The sequence below is a fragment of the Mytilus californianus genome, unplaced genomic scaffold (assembly GCF_021869535.1).
Source record: "Mytilus californianus isolate M0D057914Y unplaced genomic scaffold, xbMytCali1.0.p SCAF_6, whole genome shotgun sequence".
In the NCBI taxonomy this organism is placed as follows: Eukaryota; Metazoa; Mollusca; class Bivalvia; order Mytilida; family Mytilidae; genus Mytilus; species Mytilus californianus.
The window spans coordinates 103,811,597-103,831,384 of NW_026262712.1; the positions used below are offsets into that span (position 1 = coordinate 103,811,597).

General features: G+C 33.3%; 1 protein-coding gene across 1 annotated transcript; it reads left to right on the forward strand.

Moving 5' to 3' along the window:
* Window positions 1–4,909: 4,909 nt before the first annotated feature.
* Window positions 4,910–18,787, forward strand: LOC127706246 (uncharacterized). Its single transcript, XM_052210748.1, has 6 exons — window positions 4,910–5,423; window positions 9,654–9,765; window positions 10,156–10,281; window positions 13,787–13,973; window positions 15,017–15,194; window positions 18,650–18,787. Exons 1-6 carry the CDS (start codon window positions 5,000–5,002, stop codon window positions 18,769–18,771), a joined length of 1,149 nt encoding a protein of 382 aa, XP_052066708.1. The 5' UTR covers window positions 4,910–4,999; the 3' UTR covers window positions 18,772–18,787.
* The last annotated feature ends 1,001 nt before the right edge of the window (window positions 18,788–19,788 follow it).

The following is a 19,788-nucleotide window of genomic DNA, read 5'->3' on the forward strand; positions in this document are numbered from 1 at the left end:
ACGCACCTATCTTCTCTGGATTTGTAGTCTCCTGTTATAAATCTCGCTGATTTTTGTTGTATCCTTTAAAGCTTGTTGATGTTTGTAGATGTGAACATGGTGAAGGGGTCCCATACTATTGCTCCATACTCCATTGCTGATCTGATCAGCGAAATATATGCCGTTTTCTTGAATTCTTGTGGGCAATATCTCAAATTCCTTCTCAAAAGCCTAAAGTATTGAGTTAGCATTTTTCACAATCTGATTAAAATTCTGATCCAAGTATCATGGGTTATGTTGGACTTGTTGTAGAATGTGTCCGTTTAAACTGTAGAATATTTGGCACTTGTTTTGTATGCTTAATAGGATGTAGAATTTCTTCTCGTTGAACCTCATTTCCCACTTTTGGTCTATACTTCTAGGTTCTTGAGATATTCTTAGAACATGTCATGGTCGCGAATAGTAGAACTTAAGATCTGACTGCGTCTAGGGGTCATTTATATGACAAAGGAAAAGAAACGCTCCTAGGACTGTGCCTTGTGGGACACATCAGTCAACTGTTATTCTTCTGGTTGTTCTCCTTCTACTACCACTTTCATTTTTTCTGTTTGTCAAGAAAATATTCAGCCAGTTGTTTATAAGTCCTCTAATTTCGTATTCGCCCATTTTTAGCTCACCTGGCCCAAAGGGCCAAGTGAGCTTTTCTCATCACTTGGCGTCCGTCGTCCGTCGTCGTCGTCGTCCGTCGTCGTTAACTTTTACAAAAATCTTCTCCTCTAAAACTACTGGGCCAAATTTGACCAAACTTGGCCACAATCATTATTGGGGTATCTAGTTTAAAAAATGTGTCCGGTGACCCCGCCAACCAACCAAGATGGCCGCCATGGCTAAAAATAGAACATAGGGTAAAATGTAGATTTTGGCTTATATCTCTGAAACCAAAGCATTTAGAGCAAATCTGACATGAAAATAATTTGTTTAACAGGTCAAGATCTATCTGCCCTGGAATTTTCAGATGAATCGGACAACCCGTTGTTGGGTTGCTGCCCTGAATTGGTAATTTTAAGGAAATTTTGCAGCTTTTGGTTATTATCTTAAATATTATTATAGATAGAGATAAACTGTAAACAGCAACAATGTTCAGCAAAGTAAGATCTACAAATAAGTCAACGTGACCAAAATGGTCAGTTGACCCCTTAAGGAGTTATTGCCCTTTATAGTCAATTTTTAACCATTTTTCGTAAATTTTTGTAATCTTTTACAAAAATCTTCTCCTCTGAAACTACTAAGACAAATTAACCAAACTTGACAACAATCATCATTAGGGTATCTAGTTTAAAAAAAATGTGTCCGATGACCCTGCCCGTGAACCAAGATGGCCGACATGGCTAAAAAACAGTACATAGGGTAAAATGCAGTTTTTGGCTCATTTCTCTGAAACCAAAGCATTTAGAGCAAATCTGACGAATGAAATTGTTCATTAGGTCAAGTTCTATCTGCCCTGAAATTTCCAGACCAATCAGGCAACACGTTGTTGGGTTGCTGCCCCTGAATTGGTAATTTTAAGAAAATTTTGCAGCTTTTGGTTATTATCTTGAATATTATTATAGATAGAGATAAACTGTAAACAGCAACAATGTTCAGCAGAGTAAGATCTACAAATAAGTCAACTTGACCAAAATGGTCAGTTGACCCCTTAAGGAGTTATTGCCCTTTATAATCAATTTTTAACCATTTTTCGTAAATTTTTGTAATCTTTTACAAAAATCTTCTCCTCTGAAACTACTAAGACAAATTAACCAAACTTGACAACAATCATCATTAGGGTATCTAGTTTTAAAAAATGTGTCCGATGACCCTGCCCGTGAACCAAGATGGCCGACATGGCTAAAAAATAGTACATAGGGTAAAATGCAGTTTTTGGCTCATATCTCTGAAACCAAAGCATTTAGAGCAAATCTGACGGGATAAAATTGTTCATAAGGTCAAGATCTATCTGCCCTGAAATTTTCAGACCAATCAGGCAACACGTTGTTGGGTTGCTGCCCCTGAATTGGTAATTTTAAGAAAATTTTGCAGCTTTTGGTTATTATCTTGAATATTATTATAGATAGAGATAAACTGTAAATAGCAATAATGTACAGCAAAGTAAGATCTACAAATAAGTCAAACATGACCAAAATGATCAATTGACCCCTTAAGGAGTTATTGCCCTTTATAGTTAATTTTTAACAATTTTCATACATTTTGTAAATTTTTGTAAATTTTTTACAAAATATTTTCCACTGTAACTACTGGGCCAAGTTCATTATAGATAGAGATGATTGTAAGCAGCAAGAATGTTCAGTAAAGTAAGATCTACAAACACATCACCATCACCAAAACACAATTTTGTCATGAATCCATCTGTGTCCTTTGTTTAATATGCACATAGACCAAGGTGAGCGACACAGGCTCTTTAGAGCCTCTAGTTTACAGTAGTTTCTTATGGGATACTGTGTCGAAAGCTTTGAAGAAATATAAGATGGCAATCAGATCAGATTGGAGACCGCCGTCATATGCTTTCCCAAAGTCGTTTAATGTGACTTGTAATTGTGTTTCGTATGAATAGCCAGATCTGAAACCATGGTTTAATGATGTTAAAACTTCATGCCATTCTAGAAGTTTCACTAAGTGTCTGCATATAATGTGTTCTAGGATTTTACATGGAACTAATGTTAATGATACAGGTCTGCAATTCTCGGCAGCATTTTCATCTCCTTTTTAGCTCACCTGGCCCAATGGGCCAAGTGAGCTTTTCTCATCACTTGGCGTCCGTCGTCCGTAGTCGTCGTTGACTTTTACAAAAATCTTCTCCTCTGAAACTACTGGGCCAAATTTAAGCAAACTTGGCCACAATCATCATTAGGGTATTTTGTTTATAAAACGAGTCCGATGACCCCGCCGGCTAACCGACATGGCCGACATGGCTAAAATAGAACATAGGGGTAAAATGCAGTTTTTGGCTTATATCTCTGAAACTAAAGCATTTAGAGCAAATCTGAATGGGATTAAAGTGTTCATCAGGTTCAGATCTATCTGTCCTTAAATTTTCAGACGAATCAGACAACCCGTTGTTAAGTTGCTCAGTGTCCCTGAATTGGTAGTTTTAAGGAAATTTTGCAGTTTTTGGTTATTATCTTGAATATAATTATAGATAGAGATAGACTGTAAACAGCAAAGTACGATCTACAAATAAGTCAATATTACCAAAATTGTCAATTGACCCCTTAAGGAGTTATTGCCGTTTATGGTCCATTTTTAACAATTTTTCGTAAATTTTTGTAAAAATCTTCTCCACTTAATCAACTGGGCCAAATAGAATTAAACTTAGCCACAATTTTCAATAGGGTATCTTGATTGAAAAATGTATCAGATGACCCTGTCCAAAATGGCCGCCATGGCTAAAAATAGAACATAGGGGTTAACTATAGAAGTCTATGGGAAAATTAAAAAAAAAATAATTTCAAATGGTCACAACTGACTTGAAAACTAATTTAAATAATGATAAGGGTCTTCAGTAACTATTGTAAGACTACAATGGGATGACCTGCTTTAAATTTAACTACTGGGCCAAATTAAGCCAAACTTGGCCTCAATCATTATTAAGGTATCTAATACTATTTATAATGATTTTACAAAAAATGTAACCTTATGTTACATGGTATCCAAAACCACAGTAGATACAGGTGAGCGACACAGGCTCTTGAGAGCCTCTATTTTTTAATACGCGTGATATGTTTGCGTTTAGCCAGTCGTGTGGTAGAGTTCCAGTGTCTACAGATTCATTTTGAAAGATCAATGCCAGCCCTGGTATTATTTGACTTGCGCATTCTTTGAGTATTCTGTTCAGGATTCCATCTGATCCAGAAGCTTTTGATGGGTTCACATCTTTGAGCAGTTTTCCAAGTCCCTTTTCTGTTATAATGATGTTTTATTGTTTCTAGTATTGTTGTGGATTTGTCAAATTGTGAAGAAAGATTTGAATTGTTGTATTCTAATATTTCGGCTTTTCATTTACTGTCGCTAATGAGTTTGCCTTTGTTTTTTAATGGGGACACTCCAATGTTGTCATTTTTCCTGGATATAATATATTTCTAGAACGGTTTGGAATTATTTGTTTCTAAATCATTTAGTATGGTATCGTTGCCGATATATGTCCATTCAGTTTTCCTAGCTCGAATGTCTATTAATTTTCTTTTGGAAGTGTCTATAGTTAGTCCATTTCTTTGTACGCTTTGCATGTTGGTAAAGACTGCTTTTCTTTTTAAACAAGTTCCTTATTTTGTGTGTTATTAAAGGGAGGCTGTTTTTGAGCGGATCAAGTTCTTTGGATGGTATGTGCTTGTCCATGCTTTGGAATAATTCTATTTTCAAATGTGTCACTAATTTCTTGGACGTTTGAGCCTTGATTGTACATCTGTTGTTGTCCTTTATGATGTTTTTGGTGATGTCTTTATTTAGTTTCTCCCAATTTGCCTTTGAGTAGATATAGACTTTTCTTGGTTTAGTGCGTTGCTAGTAAGGCTTGGTGTCGCAGTCTGTAATATTACCATTTCGTTGTCTGATCTGCCTGTTGCATTTTTGAAGATTTTGCTAGAGGTGGATTTGAAGTTAGTACTTTATCAAGAAAGTTGTTCTCTCTTGTTGGTAGTTAGTGGATTTGGGTAAGTTAAAATGATCATGCTGTTAGTTCCATGAGTTTGGTTTGGGTTTCTTTATCAATTGCATTTGAGTTTACTGTTGTTGTTTCCCAGGTATACAGTGTTATATCAAAGTGTACATGAGACAAGTGCTCGTGGATCAAAGCCCTAGGGCGATTCTGAAAAGTACGAATACAGATATTCCGAATTGCATGTCCGGAATTTGACCTTTATTTAGAAATCGAAAATGTCTGCGCCCATTACAGAAAACAAATTTGGAATGAAGACTATTATTACGCTGTGTAGTCTTTAAATCTTTCATTACTACAGTTCAAAGGATGTGTAGTCGAAATTTGCAACATATTTGCAAAAAACTTTTAAACACGCGTATAAATTCAGTGAACAGGGATTTTAAGAAAAGAAGCAAAAGTATAAACTTAGTTCGTATGGGATCGACCTTCACTGGAGGCTTCAGCAGATTGTTTAAAAAGTCACAAGAAAAAGATTTAATATCGCCTAAAATTGGGGAACTAAATCTTAGATATGTATTCGTACGCACCTGTGTAGATTTCTGGATGGATATTCCTGTTGGTGTGATGTTTGACACTGCATATTTTGATACACACCCTGGAATCAACATCAATCCTGATACACCGGTGATAGTAGCACTCCATGACACTCCTGGTTCACTAAATGATATGATTCCTATACTTCAACCATTTTGTAACCTTGGCTATAGAGTTGTTGCACCTAATTTTCCAGGTGAAAATTTTTTACATACTACTTACATGTTTCATGTGTAAATCCTGTGAATCTACCTGTCAAAGACTGTACTATGATTCACGTGTTGATATCAAACAGTTTGTAAATCATTTTACTGTGTGTTTGATTGAAGGCCTAGTGATATGAAGATCGTAATTTTAATGAAAAACAACTTAGAACAATCCAAAAATATACAAGCAAGTATAAATGTAGGCTTGCCATGTTTTACTTGGAGACGACCATGTCTGGTAAATTAGTTCATACCTAGGTATTGCCTCATAAAACAGTTTCTTTAAATAGTTCAACAGGAAAACCTTATTTAAAAAAATCATCCAACTTAAGCATGCTACATTTACATGTAAGGATGAATTCCCAGGTAAAATTTGAGTAAATGTCCATGGTAATTTGATAGTTTTTTGCAGCAAATTTTATCTGTCTGCATTGTGCGTGTAAGTTATAGCAGAAAATGTACAGAAAATCCAGTGATGAAGAAAAATTCTTTTCAAAATGAATGATTCTAATATGACATGCTGCTTTGACAATATTTGAAGCCTTTCGCTTTGTAAATAACAACATGATAAAATTCTCTGATATTGCCTAATGGAAATGGATATTCTGTCCCATTAAATGTGACTTAATTTTGTGTACAAAAGTTAAAATAAATGAATTAACAGGCTTGGTAAATACCAAAAACAATTGAAGCAATATGGTAAGTTAAATATTCCAACCACACAAAAGGCCCCTGTCCCCTTCTCAGAATATGAAAAGGTCATTCCTTTAGGGAATTCAGTGTTAATGAACATGTACATGTACAATGTAATGAAAGGTCTTCTAGTATGATAAAGGCTTGTCTAGAATCAAGGAGATTTTTGTCATGATATTTTGTATGGATTTTTCATTTGGATGCTATTTCATGTAGTACATGTACATGTAAACCTGTTATGTTCTTTTTATCATATGCTAGTATAATAGCAGGTATAGTAATGATAGTTTTGATGCCATGGTTTGTGCATCTTCGCTAGCCAAGGGTTACGATCCACTTCCCTCCTCTCCACCCTTGGCAGATTAAGCCAACATTTGTGATAACATTAATGTTGCGCTATCTATCGGAAGATTAAAGTCACGCCCATTCCTAATACATTATTCTTGACCAACAGTCAGGGGACTTACTTAAATGAGTGATTTTCTAAATCACTGATTCAAGTAACATTATGTCCATAAAGGTTAGAAGTAAGAGTTGTCTTTCTTTAATAATCATCTATTTAAGTAATACAAATTAATCACTAGACTAAGTGATTTAATTTTATTGTAGCTTTAAATATAGAATACTAATGATCCAGGGACTAATTATGTTGCTAAAATTATCAGAACCAACATCTGTGTTGCTAGGATGACCGGGTCATGTCAGGTGATGACCTTGTACTAAATCTAGGATAATGACATAAAAATCACTTGTTTAAGTATCATACCTTAATTTCCTTCCAAAAAATCACTTCTTTAAGTATCATTATTTTAATAACCCCCACTAATTTCAACACCCCCGAACAGTGAAATTTTGATTGCGAACAGTAGAATTTTATTACATAATCTATAAGATGAAACCTTGAATTTTACAGGAAAAATGCTCCCACTGCTGGGAAAAATCTGTTCAGAAAGTATCAGTTCATTATGTAAAGCCATTTTTATAGCATTTTTTCAACTAAAATAGAATTTGCAGCTAAATGATTGCATCAAAGGCATAAACCTTGCTGCTTAAAAGAAGCAAAAAGTTCATTTTTTTCAATTTTACTAATGAAAAGATATTATCTAAACCTATGTGTTTAGAATTTTGGTAAAACTACAAAATCACAATTTGTGACAAAACTTTGAATTTGCTACTTAAATTAGTGATTTAAAAATCAGTTATTTCAATAAGTCCCCTGACTGACCAATGGTAGCACTTGAACTCTTCAATTTGAAGGTAAAAACACGGTAGCGTCTAGATTCTACGCACTTGGTAAAGCAGGAAACGAAAATATACGTTGACATTAATGCATTTGTGCAAGAAACATACACAGGAACTTCTATTAGTTGATTAAAAACATTCAAATTGTCAATAAATATAGTCGTATGTTTAGGGGTGTAAAGACTTATTGCACAATAAGCACGTGGCAATTGTTTACATACACTTTCTACATTTACACGTGATCATGTTATATGCGCTTTTTGATTGGATGCAGTGAGTTTCGACTGCAACCAATGAAAATCATTACCTTGTGTCTCCGAAATTCTATCTCAATCCGCCAAGGGTGGAGAGGAGGGAAGTGGATCGTAACCCTTGGCTATCGAAGATGTGGTTTGTGTAAAACTGATCAGTTTTGCTTATGATAAATTAAGCTCATTAACTTTTATGCAGATCTGTATGACAAGGGAGATATGGGGAATTTTTCTTTCTGGTATATTTGTTAAGTTTGCTAAGTGTACAATTCCACAGAAACAGCATGGAATAATTTGTAGACAAATTTGAGATAGCAGTATTGACAAGAAACTCAGACAAAAAAAGGACACAAAAACGAGCTGATTCTAAGTGAAGATGTCTAATTATTTATTTCAAATAGCACCCATACCAGAGGGGTGAGTAAATATGATGATACAAAGTGAAGATGTCTAATTACATTTTTCAGATAGCACCCATACCAGAGGAATGAGTAAATATGATGATACTAAGTGAAGATGTCTAATTATATTTTTCAGATAGCACCCATACCAGAGAGATAAGTAAATATGATGATACAAAGTGAAGATGTCTAATTATATTTTTCAGATAGCACCCATACAAGAGGAATGAGTAAATATGATGATACTAAGTGAAGATGTCTAATTATATTTTTCAGATAGCACCCATACCAGAGGGATGAGTAAATATGATGATACTAAGTGAAGATGTCTAATTATATTTTTCAGATAGCACCCATACCAGAGGAATGAGTAAATATACTGATACTTTAAGTGAAGATGTCTAATTATTTATTTCAGATAGCACCCATACCAGAGGAATGAGTAAATATGATGATACTAAGTGAAGATGTCTAATTATATTTTTCAGATAGCACCCATACCAGAGGAATGAGTAAATATACTGATACTTTAAGTGAAGATGTCTAATTATTTATTTCAGATAGCACCCATACAAGAGGGATGAGTAAATATGATGATACTAAGTGAAGATGTCTAATTAAATTTTCAGATAGCACCCATACAAGAGGAATGAGTAAATATGATGATACTAAGTGAAGATGTCTAATTATATTTTTCAGATAGCACCCATACCAAAGGAATGAGTAAATATGATGATACTAAGTGAAGATGTCTAATTATTTTTCAGATAGCACCCATACAAGAGGAATGAGTAAATTATACTAAATATGATGATACTTAGTGAAGATGTCTAATTATATTTTTCAGATAGCACCCATACCAGAGGAATGAGTAAATATACTGATACTTTAAGTGAAGATGTCTAATTATTTATTTCAGATAGCACCCATACCAGAGGAATGAGTAAATATGATGATACTAAGTGAAGATGTCTAATTATATTTTTCAGATAGCACCCATACAAGAGGAATGAGTAAATTATACTAAATATGATGATACTTAGTGAAGATGTCTAATTATATTTTTCAGATAGCACCCATACCAGAGGAATGAGTAAATATACTGATACTTTAAGTGAAGATGTCTAATTATTTATTTCAGATAGCACCCATACCAGAGGAATGAGTAAATATGATGATACTAAGTGAAGATGTCTAATTATATTTTTCAGATAGCACCCATACCAGAGGAATGAGTAAATATACTGATACTTTAAGTGAAGATGTCTAATTATTTATTTCAGATAGCACCCATACCAGAGGGATGAGTAAATATGATGATACTAAGTGAAGATGTCTAATTATATTTTTCAGATAGCACCCATACAAGAGGAATGAGTAAATATGATGATACTAAGTGAAGATGTCTGATTATATTTTTCAGATAGCACCCATACAAGAGGGATGAGTAAATATGATGATACTAAGTGAAGATGTCTAATTATATTTTTCAGATAGCACACATACCAGAGAGATAAGTAAATATGATGATACTAAGTGAAGATGTCTAATTATATTTTTCAGATAGCACCCATACAAGAGGGATGAGTAAATATGATGACACTAAGTGAAGATGTCTAATTATATTTTTCAGATAGCACCCATACAAGAGGGATGAGTAAATATGATGATACCACATTTTCTGGTAAAACAGATGAAAGAGTTACATTTCTTCATGATTTCCTCAAAACTATTGGTATAGAAAGGTATATATGTACATTTATATAGGTATTGGTAAATTTCATGTTTTAAACTGAATCCTTCTCTTTAGGGCTGTTCCATAAAAACATACATGGGACCCAGGGAAGACACTTCTAAAACTCAACTATGGGTAGATGTCATCTATGTTTTTGCATAGTTACCCCATTTTTAAAGTGCCTTCCCTGGGTACCATGTATGTTTTACATGATAAAGTAAATGAAAGAAGTACCGTAATGTAAATTCAGAAATTATTGCGTGCATTTATTATTGAGATTTTTGCAGAATGGATATATGTATTACACCTTACTGAATATAAAAAGTTGTTTTTAATTCTAAGCTTTGGTGAATATCATTAGCTAAAGTGAGTATGAGCATTTTCCTCCTTTTCATTGCAGAATTGATATGCTTATTGGACAAGGAAGTGGATGTAATACAGTCATAAGTTATACAGCTAATTTATTAAATAAACATGCAGTCAGATCTATTGCACTGATCAGTCCTATAGGCCACAAGCCTAGCAAGTAAGTGATATACATTGAAATGTCTTAACACTTCAAAACTAATGTGAAAGTATTATATAAATTGTACTAAGCAAGTAAGTTGATAGCCTTGTCAAGTTGGAAGTGAAGTGACTTAGAACCTTATGTTGGCCAAAAACATATGTTACATAGATACATGTATTACAAATAAGAAGGTGAGACATTTAGGTGTGCCTACATTTGTGATCACCCTTTATTGTACAGTATTTGAAAGTGGCAGTCAGTTTAGGAATACCTTAATACAATTATTTAAAACAAATTATTTTTTTATTAATATACGTAAACAAGGGAGACAAGAGGGGGCTTGTACTGTGTGCTGTCTACTTAAATGTATGAAGTGATTAATATTTCAAATTACAGTGGATTCATTATCATGATTATTACTAGTTGGAAATTACTTTTTGTGGATCTCACAGAATGATGCAAAACAAAAAATAATTCATATAAGTTTGTATACAGAAATTGTTGAAACCAGGATATCAAGTTATTCCAATTTGTCCTCAATCCATAATAATGATACCACAAAAATAGATGAATCCACAGTTATGCAGGCGTCCGTCCGGTCTTGTTAGCGCTCTCACATGTACAATTTTTGCTAGATTTTTATGAAACTTATATCATAGGTTTATATCAGTAATGTCTTGGAAGAGTTCGAAAATCAGCCCCGATCAATTATTTTTATTATTTTTTAAAGAGTTATGCCCCTTGGAAACCTTAATTATATGGAAAATTGCATTGTTAGCGCTCTCATTTGTTCAATTCTTGCCAGATTTTAAATAAACATATATCATAGGTTCATATTAGCAATGTCTTGGACGAGTTCGAAAATCAGTGCAGATCAATTATTTTTATACGACCGCAAAAAATTTTGCGGTCATATATTGGTATGTCGTCGTCCGAAGGCATTTGGTTTCCGGACAATAACTTTAGTATAAGTAAATAGAAATCTATGAAATTTAAACACAAGGTTTATAACCACACAAGGAAGGTTGGGATTGATTTTGGGGGTTATGGTCATAACAGTTTAGGAATTAGGGGCCAAAAATGGTGTATGAATCTCTCTGAAATTATACCACAAGTTTCCATACCACAAAGGGATGGTTAGGATTGACTTTGGGGGGTTATGGCTCAAACCGGTTAGGAATTAGGGGCAGAAAAGGGGGAAAACAAGGGTTTCCTGGTTAATGGACAATTTAAAAGCAGTGTAAGGGAGGTAATCCAAACACATTTAAAGTACAATGTTGTGTATGTGTGGGTCTACCTCCCTTACACTTCTTTTAAATTATCTATAAAGAAATGTTGTATTGTCTTGAGATGATAAGCTGTCAATCTATTTTTAGAAGTTATTATTAAAGGAATATTAATTTTAGCCATGATTATTTATGTCATTTTCTATTTTAAGACTTTTATAATGTATTTAAATTGGTAATTATGGTTGCAAACTCTCTTGGAAATTTGAATTGAGATTATGACCATATCTTGAGGGAAAGAATTTTTTTTTTGGAAAAAGGGGTGGGGGGCAATCTTTTCTCATTTCAGATTTAAGAAATTAAAAAAAATTTTTTTTGGGGGGGTCAATATGCAACAGCATAGTGTATTGCACAAAAGCAAAAAAAAAAGGGGATACATTTTTTTTTTTTGGGGGGGGGGGGGGCAATTCGCAACAGCATAATGTATTGCACAAAAGCAAAAATTTTAATATAAATTCAAATCATATTCCCAATTCTAAGTTCTTTGACTACAGTTATTCTGTGCCAGAAACCTATTATGTGTCAAATATTTAATTACAATCCAAATTCAGATCTGTATCAAGCGGGAATATTGTGTCCATTTTTGCCCCAACTGTTCAGGGTTGGACCTCGGCGGTCATATCCAGCTGCGCTCAGCGAAGCATTTTATAAAAAGAGTTATGCCCCTTGGAAACATTGATTATATGTAAAATTGCATAGTTAGCGCTCTCATGTGTACAATTCTTGCCAGAATGTTCTGAAACTTAAATCATAGGTTTATATCAGCAATGTCTTTGACGAGTTCAAAAATCAGTGCCGATCAAAAAAATTTAAAAGAGTTATCATGGTTATGCCCCTTGGAAATATTAATTATATGGAAAATTGCGTTGTTAGCGGTCTCATAAGTTCAATTCTTGCCAGAATTTTATGAAACTTATATCATAGGTTTATATCAGCAATGTCTTTGACACTTTCGAAAATAAGTTATGATCATATTTTTTTAACAAGTTATGCCCCTTGGAAAAATTAATTATAATGGAAATCACATCACGTTTGCTCTGAAGTCTTCATTTCTCTAAGATATTAATAAAAAGTCTTATAGAACAACAAAAAAGTGCTTTTTTTAGTTATTGCCCTTGTACCTTGGATAGATAAAATATGTTCAACGCAGGGGACATTGGAACTCTGTTATAATTAAAGGGAAAATTAATGGGGTCTTTAAAGCAATATACAGTAACACAATGTAATAGGGGATGGGAATACGTAGTTTGTAAGCTTTTTGATTATGAGAAGCAAACTTATTACGATATGGGTAGGCCTAATTGATAAATGGTGACCTATAAGTGCCTACATCCACATCATTTAGTGTCTGGCGGATAATTGATTCATTGGCATGCTTGAAACATCTTATTTTATCAACGCCTCAGTGGTCTCATGGTAGCGTGTTTGTCTCGAGTGCGGGGGGGTCCTGGGTTGAACCCTGGCCGGTTCAAACCAAAGACTTTAAAATTGGTATTTGCTGCTTCTCTGCAAGGCACACAGCATTAAGGTGTAAGAGCAAAGACTTGTCGGCTCAGAGTCAGAATAATGTGTCCAGGTAAGGTGACATGTCTACCTGTGGACTGTTACCTTGTGAACTAGCAAGTTAAAAATCTGGCTCAGCGTGTCGGTCTAGTACAAAGCAGGGCTTATATTCATATTACATTAACATGTTCTCGTCCTGAATATGCATATTTATTTGACGCTGGACATTAAGCAGCCATCCATCCATCCATCCATCTTATTTTATCATGTTTATATTAAATTGTGTTGACAGCTCAAACTATGGAAAGTAATCTATCATGAATCATTCAAATAGTGCAATGCATTTAAATTAGAGATAGAACTTGTGAAGTTGAAATTCGAAATAAGGTTAATTTTCTTGACTTAGCAATCATCTGGTACCCTGAAGATTAATAGCTGTTTTTTTTTTAAAACCAGATTGATTTGGAATTAAGGGGCCTTGGTTACTGAGTGGTCTAAGTAGTCCACCTACTGTATCACTAGCCTGTCAACACTGAGGTTGTGAGTTCAAATCCCGCACCTGGCAGGTGTGCTAGACTCCAATCTTAACTAGGATTGTCAGTTTTCCTACCGAAGGTTGGTGGTTCTCTCCTGGCACTCCGGCTTCCTCCACCAATAAAACTGCCTGCCATGAAATAGCACAATAGTGTTGAAAGTGGCGTTTACATAGACAGATATTTGAATATATATTTTAGAGCTTTAAAAGAGTATCCTGCTGTATTGGAGTTTGATCAATTGTGGAATCGGAGTACTTTATTTAAATATCCACTGAGACTATCACTGGAGATTTCTTCATTTCATAAACTTCCAGTTCTCAGAACATATCGTCAAAAGGACAGATTAAAAGTTATGCTTCACTTTGCTGGATTTCAGTATGAATGGGTAAGTATTACATGTAGATATTAACTATAGCATGTAAAGTTTACATCTTAAGTGTAATATCTGTTCTTCTTAAAATAATACAACTTGCTTATTTTTGTACTAAACTATCATTCATCATTTGATGATCAGTCTTTTTAATGTGTTAAAGCATCTTCATATGTCTCAGACCTTTGAGTTGATTTTTCAGTTCAAACCGAACTGTCAATATGCTCATTTTATGGTCCTTACAAAGAGTGTTACTTTAGAACTACTATTCCGTGTAAAATGGTCACCATGACTTAATGGTTGAAATTTTCAATCATTTTTGAAATGACAACAGTTTAAGCAAGCTAATTCTATTTGCACAAATTATTTCCTGTTATTTGCAGTAGAATTGTTGTTATATTGGTAATGTTGCCAAACAAGTACATGGCTAACAATTTGAACAATTTTGTTAAAATTGAACCCTAAAAAAACCTCCTGCTTTTAAACCATCTAATAATTTGAAACAGCTAGTATACATTTGCATAACAGGATGGTTCAAGGTTCTACAAAAGTTTAATTAGTTTGGTATTTTAAAACCCATGTAGACAGCAGATTACAATTTAATTTTATATTGGAACTTTTGGGAAAGACTGCTGTATGTCAAAAGTTTAGTCAGTCCTAAAGATTAAAGTTTTATTTTGAACACACAGATCAGAAGACTATCAACAGTGTTTAGCTCAATGACTATGGAGAAAATAACCAAATTTTAGGTCTTTGTTCAGGAAATCAAGCTTTAACATAAATTTATTTATTACATTCAGGGTTAGATAACTCTTCTGAACATTGCTGAATAAAATTGTGACTTAAATGTTAAAATTAGAATATTTGTTTTGAATTTGACAAGATTTTCCTTAAGTGACAGCCATGACAGCTGTATAAAAAAATACTGTGTGATATAAAGTCCGGAAATATTATAATGAGGTTTTAGTTTAACTTCAGTAAAATGTTTAAACCTTAAAAAAATCTTCAATCCTAAAGATGTTTAATTCAGACATATTATACAAAGATTGTATTTTCAGCTGAACAGCGATTCCTTTGGTATCGGCAGTTCTAGTATGCCCAGATTGATGACATATAATTTAAATAATAACCTGGTAGATGAGGATCTAATGGAAGAATACACAGAACTCCTAGGTATACCCACAACAAATATCTTTCATTGTGGGACAGGTGAACAAGTTAAATCTGAGAAAAATGGTATGTATGAATATTCAAATCACTAGTTGAAAATTAAATTCTCCCCATAATTTTTGCAAAAAAATATATAATTAGATAATCTACCAACTTCCTAAATTTTGATTAAGCTGTAAAACTGATATTGTTTGCCCTTCTATGACTTTTAATTTTTAATTGTCCCCTTGGTACATGTATCTCCTTATTTATTTTTTACATTTATCAACAATTATAGTTCTTCTGACATGAAAAAATATCATATATAAAGAGTACATGATAGAGAGAAAAACATAAAAGTAGCAAATAGATTCTATATAATCAAAATCTAACAACAATGTCATATTAAACTTTTATGCTATATATAATGCATCACATATTACAAAATATGAGAAATTTTAAAAGAATTATCTGTTTTCAGGATGTTCGCTACTCTGTTTCAAAATAACAAGCTTTTTATACGACCGCAAAAATTTTTGCGGTCGTATATTGGTATGACGTTGGCGTCGTCGTCGTCGTCGTCCGAAGACACATTGGTTTTCGCACTCTAACTTTAGTTTAAGTGAATGGATCTCTATGAAATTTTACCATAAGGTTCAATACCACAAAAGGAAGGTTGGGATAGATTTTGGGGGTTATGGTACCAACAGTTAAGGAATTAGGGGCTAAAAAGGGGCCAAAAATAAGCATTTTTGTAACTTCCAGACATAACTTGTGTGTTAGTGTATGGATCTCTCTGACATTGTACCAAAAGGTTCCATATCACAAAGGGAATGCTGGGATTGATTTTGGGGGTAATTGCCTCAAAATATTAGGAATTAGGGGCAAAAAAAGGGGCAAAAAACAAGCATTTTTCTAGTTTCATGACAATAACTTGTGTGTAAGTGTATGGATCTTTCTGAAATTGTACTACAAGGTTCCATATCACAAAGGGAAAGCTGGAATTGAGTTTGGGGGTAATTGCCCAAAATGTTGAGGAATAAGGGGCCAAAAAGGGGCAAAAATAAGCATTTTTTCTAGTTTCCAGACAATTACTTGTGTTCAAGTGTATGGATCTCTCTGAAATTGTACCACAAGGTTCCATATCACACAGGGAATGCTGGGATTGATTTTGGGGGTAATTGCCTCGAAATTTTAGGAATTAGGGGCCAAAAAAGGGGAAAAAAACAAGCATTTTTCTAGTTTCATGACAATAACTTGTGTGTTAGTGTTTGGATATTTCTGAAATTGTACTACAAGGTTCCATATCACAAAGGGAAAACTGGAATTGAGTTTGGGGGTAATTGATCTAAACGTTTAGGAATTGGGGGCCAAAAAGGGGCCAAAAAACACATTTTTCTAGTTTCCAGACAATAACTTGTGTTCAAGTGTATGGATCTCTCTGAAATTGTACTGCAAGGTACCATACCACAAAGGGACGGCTGGGATTGAGTTTGGGGTGATGAATCATAAGGGGGTTCAAAAAATTGGGGGGGGGGGGGTTTCCTTTTTTTTCTTTTTTTCCTTTTTTTTTCTTTTAAAATTTTCCATTTTAAGTTGGTTATTTCTGATTTATATTTAAAAGCAAATAATAATGATATGGTAGGAGATACACACCAAACAGGATGTGTAAATTATTATATAATAAGTATTGTGCAATAGCAAGAAATTTTCAATTGCACAGTATTGCACAATAGCAAGAAATCTTCAATTGCACAGTATTGCGCAATACCAAGAAATCTTCAATTGCACAGTATTGCGCTATAGCAAGAATCCAATAGCACAATATTGCGCAATAGCAAGAAATTGTCAATTGTGCAGTATTGCGCAATAGCAAGAAATATTCAATTGCACAGTATTGTGCAAAAGAAGATACTTCGTATAAATTGCTTATTTCTTGACCAATTTCAATGGGGTTTTATTCTTGAATTCTTGGGGTTCTTTAATATGCTGAATCTAACCGTGTATTAAGTTTTTGGATTTTGGGCCCCGTTTTTAAATTGGTCCACATTGAGGTCCAAAGGGTCCAAAATTAAACTTTGTTTGATTTCATCAAAAATTGAATTATTGGGGTTCTTTGATATGCCGAATCTAACCGTGTATTTAGATTCTTAATTTTTGGTTCCGTTTTCAAATTGGTCGACATTAAGGTCCAAAGGGTCCAAAATTAAACTAAGTTTGATTTTAACAAAAATTGAATTCTTAGGGTTCTTTGATATGCTAAATCTAAACATGTATTTAGATTTTTGATTATGGGCCTAGTTTTCAAGTTGGTCCAAATTGGGGTCCAAAATTAAACTTTGTTTGATTTCAACAAAAATTGAATATATGGGGTTCTTTGATATGCTGAATCTAACCATGTATTTAGATTTTTGATTTTTGGCCCGTTATCAACTTTGTCCACATTGAGGTCAAAAGGGTCCAAAATTAAACTTTGTTTGATGTCATCAAAAATTGAATTCTTGGGGTTCTTTGATATGCTGAATCTAACCATGTATTTAGATTTTGGATATTGGACCATAATAGGTGAATGTCCAATTTAACATTTTTAAGTTCTTAGACCACATTCATTCTGTGTCAGAAACCTATGCTGTGTCAAATATTTAATCACAATCCAAATTCAGAGCTGTATCAAGCTTGAATGTTGTGTCCATACTTGCCCCAACTGTTCAGGGTTCGACCTCTGCGGTCGTATCAAGCTGCGCCCTGCGGAGCATTTTATTTAAAGACTGTTATAAATTGATAGTATAGGAATAAAGAAACAAAAAAAAAACGGAAAAAAAGGAAAATTGAAAATTTGGTGGGAAACAATTCTCTGTAGATTTTTCATACATTTAACATTGGCACCTTTTTTCTTTCAAAAATGATGAAAAAATAACAAGGATTTTATAAGATTATCAAAGATGACATTTTAATTTATATGTAATCAAATTATGGAAAGAAAAGTAGGGGTTAGTGGGCAAAATTTTAAATGGCACTACATGTATAAAACTAGAGGATTCCGAATATCTGGCAAAAATTCAAAAACAAGAGGAGCAAACATCCTTAAGTTTTAAGATGTGGGAACAGTGTATTTAAATTAAAAGATGTGAAGAATACTTGAATACTTAAGTAGCTATAGGATCAAAAGGGACCGGAAAACAATAGCCAAATAAAAATTTGTATTTGTTTGAAAATTGGTGTGTATTATTAGCTTATCACTCAAGTCTGAAGTCATACATTTTTTACATTGGAATTTTCATCTTTTTTTTAAAAGACTTTACTTTTCTTGAATATGTTTATAATATTAGCTATTACACTTTTAAGCAAAGAACAATCAAAATATCAATACAATGATCGCCAATTGTCAATATGCTTTAGTCAAGACCAGTTTTGAACGATTCAACAAATACTAAAAAAGACCTGCTAGACACTATATTGCTGTATTAGATATTTGTGTGGTAAATTGGGATCAATAATCTGTTGCACATCTTTTATAGAAAATGTATTGTTTATATTTTCAGATAATTCAGCATTAAAGTGTGTTGCCTTTGAAGACAAAGATTATACATTGAACAAATATTCAGGACAATTAACTTTACTATTACAAGATTTATTGAAAAATGTGATTAAAAGGAGATGGTGATTTGTTCTAAACATTACATTGTGTTTTTTAATTATTTTCCTTTTTCAATGTTTCAAAAGAATTGAACCCCTTTGAAAAAACAAAATGAAATCAACACTTTATAAACTTCATGCAGTCGAAGCCCTTTTCTAGATTTACCTTCATCAGGAATACTCAAAATCTGAATATTTGAAGGCCAAGGATGTGTAAGAATTGAAACAGTTGAAGAGCTATAAGACCAAACAGGACCTAAAAATAATAGATAAATCCATCTAAGGTCCAAGTTTGTCTGAGGGAGTTGAAACCTTAGTTTCTTAATAATTTCTAGATTTATAAAGGGACAATTCAAGAAATGTTTGTAATTAATCATGTCAGTACTGAAGTACTGACTACTGAGCTGATGATACCCTAAGGGACGGATAGTCCTTCAGCAGTGGTATGTTTTACTCTTCTAATACACATGATAAAGCTACAAATATATTTATACAGTGTTAGTTTAAAACTCTTGCATTAAGGTCAAGGAACAGTATTCTTATTTTATGTCATTGAAACGGAAATTTATGTATCAACAACATACAGTTTTTAAGAAAAATCTATGTATTTGAAATTGGAGATTTGATGATTTTAAGACAAATTAAAGAACGCTTTTCACCAATTTTATGTGCTTACCATACAAATGTTAACCTATTTTGAAAGAATTCAATCAGTAATATTTCAGAAAGTAAACATGGTAAAAGAGATATAAACTGCATTTTTTTTTCCAATTTTCAGTTATAGTCTAACCAGCCAAATACAAAATTTTATCAAATTCTGTGACATATCTAATTTACTGTAACTTGACAATAAATTGACTTTTGGTGTGTCTGATGAAGGTAAATTTAGAAATGTATTATTTGGTCATGTTGGTTCATTGAATACAGAAAATTTTGTATATTTTATTCTTGAAATAGGAACTCAAAATTTATTTATTTCAATATCACAATAGCATTCTTCAGATAAAATCTTATAAATCTTACTAATAGGAAAACCAGGGTATAT

Coding starts and splice junctions, on each gene's coding strand:
- LOC127706246 (XM_052210748.1), top strand. CDS start 5,000: ATGTGTAGTCGAAATTTGCAACATATTTGCAAAAAACTTTTAAACACG. Junction 9,766..10,155: donor AAAACTATTGGTATAGAAAG/GTATATATGTAC, acceptor TTTTCATTGCAG/AATTGATATGCTTATTGGAC. Junction 13,974..15,016: donor CTGGATTTCAGTATGAATGG/GTAAGTATTACA, acceptor TTGTATTTTCAG/CTGAACAGCGATTCCTTTGG.